Source organism: Arachis duranensis, chromosome 6 (genome assembly GCF_000817695.3).
Source record: "Arachis duranensis cultivar V14167 chromosome 6, aradu.V14167.gnm2.J7QH, whole genome shotgun sequence".
Classification (NCBI taxonomy): domain Eukaryota; kingdom Viridiplantae; phylum Streptophyta; class Magnoliopsida; order Fabales; family Fabaceae; genus Arachis; species Arachis duranensis.
In genome coordinates this window covers 14,339,787-14,349,304 of record NC_029777.3, presented here as the reverse complement: position 1 = coordinate 14,349,304, position 9,518 = coordinate 14,339,787, and the positions used below count along the sequence as shown (strand labels likewise).

The 9,518-nt window shown below is 32.5% G+C and overlaps 1 protein-coding gene across 1 annotated transcript; it reads right to left on the bottom strand.

Moving 5' to 3' along the window:
- Nucleotides 1-1,759: 1,759 nt before the first annotated feature.
- Nucleotides 1,760-7,674, bottom strand: LOC107492962 (mitochondrial Rho GTPase 2). Its single transcript, XM_016114043.3, has 14 exons — nt 7,407-7,674; nt 6,902-7,034; nt 6,644-6,793; nt 5,956-6,132; nt 5,583-5,834; nt 4,778-4,846; nt 4,575-4,630; nt 4,148-4,190; nt 3,860-4,071; nt 3,662-3,731; nt 3,366-3,478; nt 2,500-2,650; nt 2,203-2,389; nt 1,760-2,083 (listed from the first exon to the last, which is right to left on the bottom strand). Exons 1-14 carry the CDS (start codon nt 7,613-7,615, stop codon nt 2,010-2,012), a joined length of 1,896 nt encoding a protein of 631 aa, XP_015969529.1. The 5' UTR covers nt 7,616-7,674; the 3' UTR covers nt 1,760-2,009.
- Between the last annotated feature and the right edge of the window lie 1,844 nt (nt 7,675-9,518).

Here is a 9,518-nt window from a genome sequence, read left to right as displayed (position 1 = left end):
AAACCCAAAAATATACTTTATCATAACCAATAGTAAACACTTCCCTACAATTCTTTGAGAGACGACCCGAGGTTTAATACTTCGGCTAATTTTATTGGATTTGCTTAACTGACAAACAATTTAAATATTGATTGAGGTTTAATTGTCGGTTTAGAACTATACTTACAACGTAATATTTTTGTGAAAATCTTTACCGACATTTTTCTTTCGTCAGTGAGAGATCACACTTTGTTCTCTCAAGTGTTAAAAAAATGGAGAGGATCCATTTTCGTGTCTGTGAAAATTGATGGTTGGTTGTGTACGAAGAAAAACAAAATGAGATAATAGAGGAACTAATTTTGGGATCTGAGGCAAAAGGAGACAGAGAAGAGACAAGAGTGTAAGAGACAGAGGCCGGCAAGAAGCGACCACAAAAAGGAAGGGGAAAGGGAAAGGGGAGGCTCTGGTTTTCCTTTTTTTTTCTTTTTTTACAAATACAAAACGACACATTTCAGTGTTTTGATGGACGGAAAATGCCTTCGAGACTAGTATAAGTCTCGGAGTCCAAGTTCGAGGATGAAACTGGGTAACTATTAACTTCAAAAACTAATTTGAGACTCGAATGCAATTTTAGAAACCACTTTAAAGCTTAACTCTTAATTGGGTGACTAATTTAGTATACATAACATTTTTTATTAACAATTTTCTATACATTTTGTAAGAGTCTTATTTATGTTTCTCTTCTTTCTTTCTCATGTGTTTAGGGATAATAAAAAACTAGTCAATGATATACAAATACAAGCCAAAAGCAATATGGACATTCAAAAATTAAAAAATAATATGAAAAATAAATAAAAATGCCTTGAAAAGAAGACTTAAAAACACAGATTTATCTCAGCAGATGACTCTTGAAGGCAGCAGGAGCCATGAGATCTTGTAGTTTAACTCTTGCTGACTTATTAGATCTCAAAATGCTGTCTTTTCACATCACCCGCTTTGTCCAGTTCTCATTGTTCGCAAAATTTCTTCCCATTGATCATTTGGAAATAATAATATATTTGTGCTGCTTTGGTTGCTAGCTCCAATGGAATCCCATATGGAAATATATTATGTGTTTCTTGAAAAACTTGTGTAGAAAAAGTAGTGCCTTGACTTTTGATTTAGTGGTAATTTCTTATTTCCATTCAAAAGCTTCTATGCCAATTGATGATTATATATTTGATGTATTTTTTCAAAATCAGAAGTTTTAATAATAGTGCAGCTAATTTTCTCATATTTTACTAGCATGGTCAACTTTTTTAACATGCCATCAAAATACAGGATGATTGCAAAAAATGGTAAATCTTTCAAAAATTACACACACAAAAATTCACCGGTGTCCATTCATAATCTGTGCGAGATGGCAAATTCTAAAGGTTTCAAAGACAGGGGAGCACATAATTCATGAGAAAGAATGAGTACTAACATTTAAGTCTTTTACTTCTATAACATGCAAACCCTAAACTACTTCTGACTTGTAAGATTAATTTGCTTTGAAAAGAAATACTTGTTGATAATTATAGAGAGACCTTGTCAAATGAAGTACATTTGTATTCATACAAGAATTTTTATATAGGAATCAAATGGTTAAAAAAATATCACATTATAGAGTACTAATTTCCATCAAACTTTAATGCACCCTTTCTAATTTTTAAAGAACACTCTCATACTTTGAATTCACCAAGCTACCTTGTATGTTTTACAAAATCATACTACCCCCATACAGGCGAAAATACATACGAAAGGAAGCAAATGTAATTTACATAAACAAATGACAGATATATGTAACTTAAATCAAATTTTAAGAACATAAATGTAACGTAATTTACCCTTAAAATATCCACTAGCAATAAAAAATAATGAAACTATTTATTACTATACACACAAATACTCTAACTTAAGGTAGTTCATCATGGTTAGTATACACAATACTGAGGAGGTACTTTTAACATTTAAATCGGCACCAGAAGCAGCATAAATTTACTTGACGACTAACCAGAAGATTTCTTTTTCACTGCATATGCACGCAATGCCGCCACACCAACAACAGCCATAGCAGTTCCAACTGTAAATTCAACAAAGAGGGCTATTTAGAAATCAACACTTTGACAACTTGAAAATAGATAGTGGATTTCAAGGTTAGGCTCAAATTGTGGGGAGTGGTCGCTAGAAGTAGAAACAAACCTGATGCAAAAATGAGTGTGTTTTGAAGAAGCCGATGATATTGCTTTCTTTTCCTCCCAATCTCTGTTTCTGGAATGCTTAAATGAGGGTGTTCTGCAACACTAACAATCCTATGGAACACATTGCTTGAATCACCTAATTTCATACTCAAGTGAATAGGTGCCTCTATTCCTAGTTCCTGAGTTGCCTGTGATCATCCTTACTCAGGTTAGATATGGAACTATGCATAAATTATATATATTCATTTATTCAATGATATGGTACCACTGAACTGGTCACTTAAAAATGTAATAATACCTTAACTGAATCTTGTACTGCCCTTGGATATGGGGTTAAATCATCCTTGGCAGCAATGAGGAGGCATGGAACTCTATAGCCAGTGAGTTCTCCTTGTCTTGCAACCTGCTCAAGCATATCTCTAGATTTCTTCCATGAATGTTCATTTGAGCTAGAAAGCATAAAGGAAAGAGAAAAACGTATGAAACAGGAACCAAATGCCAAAAGGAAATGAAAATATGCAACTAACAGTGATAGATTAGTTCAGCTAAGGAAAACTATTCCACATTCTATGACCAATGCAAGTCTGTTAGCCATGACCCATGGTTCGGCACCTCTGCCTTGGCAAGCTCTAGATAAGTTCGGAATCAAATCAGACAACACTTGATAATGGCCAAATGAGCTAAAGTAATAGGGGTTTATGCCCTGAATAACGGAACTCTTGACCTAGGTAAGCACTCAATCCAGCAAAGGGTATAAGAATAGGCTTATATCAAAGAATATAATGATGCAGAGTTCTTTGTGCATCCTTGAATGTAGCATTATATTGTTGATTTTGGCCTTGGCATGAATCAATAGTGTGCTTCCTGGCTTTACATGTCTATGAACACATGATAGTTGGGAAACAATAGTACACAAGATACCATGACAAAGCTAAAGTTAGCAACATGTGAGTGTACAACGTGCAAGGTAGGCATTTATGGGATATTAAGTAGTTCCAATCTTATGTCAGTTTATTTTATATTATACATAAAAATATGAACATCACTTTATACACCTTTGCATACTACTCATTGAAGAGCGGGTCAGAGGAAATCACTAGTGCAAAACACTACTTCCACAGCTTAAATATAGCAATGCATAACAACAAAAGATTTGTACCATACCTGTCATACACGAAGATAGCTACATCACATGCTGCCAAATAATCCTGATTTAACAAAACTTTCGGCACTTCCCCTTCCGGAATCTCCCGCAGCACAAGAACTTTCTTGGTTCCCTATATAGAGGTAAACACCATGATAATGAGTATGGACAGTGGAGAATGCATATCAGTCCTAGTTGACTTCCTCGATAAATTTATTAACTCCCATATTTACAAGTGAGGTATAGAGCTTGAGTGGAGATGATCAGTTTTCACAATCATTTATGTATCAATCTTGTTCTCCAACATGACACTCACCCGTATTAATTCAATGGTATTTGCTGCAAACTGTTCAGCTGTTGTCGGAGTATAATTATTTGAAAATGGCCTGTGAAAATGGAGGAGTTAATTGTTACTTTGAAAAATAACTAACATGAAGAGTTTGAGTCGATAAAATCTCATTGATAGATCTAAAAATGGTAGACAATGATTTAGGTAATTGGATTAGGAGCATACCTTCCCAAAAATGAATCCAAGAGAGCAGATTTCCCAGAATTCTTAGAACCAAAAACATAGCATTGGAATACATTCCTTTCTGTTGCTTGCTTCTTGCGATCGACTGATCTTCTGCGAGTAACACGTAGTGCTGCAGCTGGATTGCCACTATATCCAATGTAAATCAAATTAGCCACACTACATGGTGGATCGAGCAATGTCATGAGGGCCCACTGCAGAATAAATTTAAGAGATATATCAAAAAATGCCTCATTTCAAAAAATGAAAGACAGCATAACTTACACAAACCTGGGACAAAAATCCGTTGAGTGTTATGTAACCCATGTCATTTTTATATCACAATTGCAAAAGAAGTAAACAAAGTGAAAGATTTGCAAATGACATATCACTTTTGGCTAATAGATAAATAATAAGCAACATAAAATAAATAATCAAAAGAAAAATTGAAAAAATACTTTAAAGTTTAAATGCCTGACTTTTGCCAAACATATAAATTTGTCAAAATAAAGAGACAAATTCTCCATCTAAAAATATAAAAACAAAAATTATCCGAAAAATGTAGCATGTTTACATAGAGCATGACATCACTAGACAAAAAGATAAAGCATGATACACAATAAGTATGATGCAAATTCAGAGGGACAGAAGAAAAGACAATATCTTTCTCTTTTTCCATATATAGGCAATTTAGGGAGAGGGGAGGTTGAAAGCTCACCTTGATGGAGCAGTACAAAATAGCTTATCAACTTCAGCAGGCCGTAAGGCTCGATCCTAGAGGGTATCGAGGTTCCACAAAGCAAATCAAGAAAAAACAGTATATTAGATATGGATTATCGCCTAAAAAGAGATCATGCAGAGAGGATGTTAAAGCATATATCTGTAATCATGGAATTGATAATTAAAAACATTGGTACATACTTTATCTGTGTCCAATAATCGGAAGATACCATTCAGAAATTCTACAGCTTCATTTGTTAGCTCCACACTCTGTCAATGAAAATACTTTAAAGCAAACGCTTTGTATCATTCGTAAGTTAAATAGAAAGCACCAAATAACTTTTCAACTACGTTTAATAATTTGATGACAAAAATCAATGAAAATTGTACTAATTGGTAAAAGTGCATACATCTATCATGCTTCATTGAAAGTATATAACCTTTATATAAAAAAGTATTCCTTGAAAGACATTGTTTGACAAAGCAAATGTACATTGAAAAATGCAATAACACATAAATATTTGTATCCTCCCTTCAGATGAATGATGAACAGCAAAGAATAGAAGCTGAATATACCACCTATGACGATAAAATAATTGCAATCCATTTGTCATATTTCAACAAAAGGAAAGCCAACAGATAAGGAAAGATCTGGGGAAATAACCATGCTTAACATAAGAGTTATTCTACACATAAAATATATACTTGAATTATTGAAATCACCAAATATAGAAGCCCAAGCAGCTGACTGTGATATTTACAAAACCTCAGATACTCTTTATTTTAGGCAATCAGTAACCATGAGACAACCTAAGGTAAATAGCTAACATTACAACTTCAAAGTATCTGTAGTTAGCAGTTTAGTGTTATTAATTTATCAATCACATATCTTTCTGTTATTGCTAATCCTAATAATAAATAAATGCTTCTCCCACTAAACCTCTTGCATTTAAACCAAACAGAAAGACAGTGGTGGAAATAACAGAATGAAAATATAAAGTATGACCTGATCAGAAGCATTCTTAGACGGAACTGGAAGGGAATCATTCCTGAGTTTTAAATCATTATCATATCCATAGTTTCTTAGAACAGCCCATAATGTCTCTGGGCGCCCTTTCCTAAGGAACATACTATGGACATAAAGAAATCCTGGAAAAGTAAGACCATTTGAGTTGACTCCTTCAGGTACGTTCTGTTGTACAACAGTTTTGACCCCATTTATTTCAGATGGCTGCAATGGGGCATCAAAACATTTAACCTGTTGATACATTTGCAATTTGTGAATAACCAGGCTATACACTAAGGAACTAAATATTCAAAGTATACGAAAAGAAAAGGAAATTCAAAAAAGAAAAGGACGATCCAAGTTTATAGAAAACCTGGAACTCATTTAGTTCTGTGTCACTGAGGGCATCATCCATGTCACGATCACAAAGAACAAATATTCTTCTCAATGCCCTAACACATCGATCTGTTAAAGCTTGACTTTCTTGATCAAATAATGGATCTATTGGATGTAGTACCGCTTTTTGGGCAAAATAAAAAACTTCAGGGACCTAAAGAGTAGAGTTAATATTAGATAGTTGATACTTAGTTTACAAATTCAAGGACATGGGAAATCCCAATCAAAATATCATCAAGATGTTATATATATAGCAAATAATTGGTGGCTTGCAGAGACGCACGGATTTCTTCTTCTTTTTTTTCTTTGATTTAGAAAAAAACGAAAAGTAAAAAGAAAAAAAAATGAGATACATGGATTTATACCCTTTCACTGGACTTAATTTTAAGGGGAAAATGGGAATCCAGTTAACTGTTTTTTTTTTTTTTTTATCTTTGTACTTCTTATCTTTGATCATTAAGTATCATCTTCACATTCAACAAGCCATATTGATACTACTGCTCTGAATAGAGCTGAGGTAGGATCCACTGATGTTTTCAAACAAGCCCAATAATATACTGCTATATTTTCATCATGTTTTCAAAGACATTATTTATGAGCTATATACAAGGCCAAATAATAACCATAGCATGACCTACTAACAACAGTGTGGCAATACAATATACCTGGTATAGTGTAACTGCTGAGCATTCAATGCAGGTTACAATTTCCTTGAACTGTTGTAGGAGCTGATTCATGAGGCGCTCTAAGCTCACTTGCTGGCTTTCATCATGCAGATCTAGCTTGCAACCAACCACAACTACAGGCACCTTCACCTGAATCATGAACCAAAAATACAAACAGTAAAAACACTAATCGTTTAGCATCCACACATTACATTCCCTCAAGCAAAACAAACCACTCAAATACAGAAAACCATCCACCTCCAGCCTCTCCAGTTCCGGCAACCAGTAAGAACTCAACCGCGAAAAGGTCGAAGGCTCATTGCAAGCATACGTTAAAACCACCACATCAGCCTGCTTCAATTCTTCATTGCGCTTCCCCTGTTTCTCTAAGCTGCACAAAAAACAACACCACCGATCTCCATTCATTTATTCATTCATTCAATGCCGTATGACTCTGATTTAAAGAGTAAACACACCACAGCAATCAGCGTCAAGCATGATAACAACAATAACAACACAATCGTACAACAATTATTCAGCACATGTAAACAGAGTTCAGCTAAGAGAATGCAACTACGCATATATGGTAGTAGAATTTGTATTGAATCATAACTGATTCAGCTAAACATAAGTCTAAAATCATTGATTCACAATCTTTTTTTAGCATAAAAGGAATCTACTATTCCTTACGATTATTGAATTTTGAAATTACCATAACTTGCATCTAAAGTTGCGAGTGATGAGAGAAAGAGAGAGAGAATACCTTGAAGACGTGTCGACGACGGTGATGGGGACGTTGTCGGGGTAGAAATCGGTTGGCAAGACAGTGAGAGGGAGCACCGGCGGCACGGTCTCCGAGAAGGACTCGGAGGCTACGGCGGCGATGAGGCTGGATTTTCCGGTTCCTCGGTCGCCGGCGACGACGACTCGGACTCCATTGGTGCGGCCGCCGGAGCTTGAGTGATTCAACATTTGATGATGCGAAGTTGCGGAAGAAAAGAATGGGGGAAACAGTGAAAATCAATAATTAAGGATTCAAAAGGCGTTCATAATCATAAATAAACTATCATTTCGTTATTTGTTTTATCTTTTTCTGAAAAAAATCATGTTGCCCTATTTTCATATACGTTTTTTTATATTTTTATATAAAAATAAAGATAATATGTATAAAATTCATAAAACAGTATTATTTGTTATTTAATTATAAATAACTTATCATTTCAATAAAATAAAATAAAGATAAAAATTCGTTTTTGCAATATGAAAGATCTATATGATTCCAACTTAGAGGATCTCCCGTTTTATTTTATTTGTTTTATTAGCAATTTTCTATAGTAAATATTATTATAAATAATATAATAATACTTTATTCAAATTATATTTAAATTTATAATAAAAGATACGAAAAAATTATAATAAGAGAATAGTAGTTATAAGAAAAACTTTTAATTATTTTACAATGAAAAATTTTTATTATTTTAATAGTTTATCATTGATATTTATGAAGCAATTATGTAAAAATAAGCCTACTATAAAAAGTAGTAAACTTATGTTGTTAAGATGTTATGATTTTAAAAATCTGTTATGTATAACGTAAGTTGATATAGTTTAAAAAATGATTTTAAGAATAAGCATATACGGCTAATATCATTTAAATTAAACCTACAATGTGATTATGTGAAGGTCTAATAAGCAGAGGGGCACAAATAATCCGTGCGCACTTTTTCGGGTTTTTTTTTTTAAGTACTAGCTATACCAGTCATTAAATATATGTGATGATTATAATTTTAAATTGGTACTATCTATGAATTTTACAAACATTGATAAAAATATTTATTAAATAAAAAATTAATATTATATTTATAAAAAATAGGTTCAATATTTCTTTTTCTTCTTCTCAACATTCACCAAAAAAATACTTTCAGATATAAAAAAACTATAATTAGAATCAGAAGTTTAATATAATTGAATCTACAACAATTATTTTTACTGTCGATCACCACTCTTTCACTGTCGTCGCCTCTTACTCCACGCTCGTTGATCATTGTCAGCGACCTCCTAATCGATTTTTTTCGTCATTGTCGCCTCTAACAGAATTGTTATCGCCTCCTTCTCGTTGAATATTTTTTTCTGTCATGACTAACTCGCATTTGTTGCCACTTTTCTGTACTAAATCTATTTTTCTTATTAACATTTTGGGATTTAGGGTTTATTCAATTTTTTGACAATTTAAATTTTGAGTATAACTTGATTTTATAAATTGATTGACAATTTAATTCTTTTTTCTGTAGTTGTTATTGGTGGTGTAACTGGTGTAACTGTGTAAGTGGTGAAAAGGACTTTTTAAATTTTAGGTGCTTTGATTACTTTTGAATTGAAACTTTTTATTTTCAAAAGAATGAGTATTAGTGTTGAAGTTTGGAGAAGAAGAGAGGCTATCAAATTGAAGTTGAGGATGAAGGATGAGTTAATTTAAAAATTTTATTAAAAAATCAACCAAAAAAATAAAATTTGTGTATTTTTGTGTACAGAACCTAATTTTTATGAGTATAATTTTAATTTTTTGTTTAGTAAATACTTTTGTTAATGTTTATAAAATTCATGAATATTAATAATTATTTTTCCTTATATATTATTATAACTTGAGTGACACCAATTGATTATAAAAAAAACACTCTTAACATATAAAGCTTAATTTCCACTTATGTCTAATATATTTATTTTTTTTAATTTCTACATATATCCTCAAAGATTTATAATAGTTGCTAACGAATTATAATTCAAATGGTATAATCTTTTTATTTTTATCTAGAAATTTTAGGTTTAAATTTCACTCCTAATTTAAAAAAATAATTATAATTATTAATTTTTTTCT

Excerpts from the sequence above, each read along its gene's own strand:
- LOC107492962 (XM_016114043.3), bottom strand. The coding sequence starts at position 7,615 with ATGTTGAATCACTCAAGCTCCGGCGGCCGCACCAATGGAGTCCGAGTC. Across the intron at positions 6,794-6,901 it reads CGGAACTGGAGAGGCTGGAG|GTGAAGGTGCCTGTAGTTGT; the intron begins GTGGATGGTTTT and ends TTCATGATTCAG. Across the intron at positions 3,479-3,661 it reads ATACCATTGAATTAATACGG|GGAACCAAGAAAGTTCTTGT; the intron begins GTGAGTGTCATG and ends ACCTCTATATAG.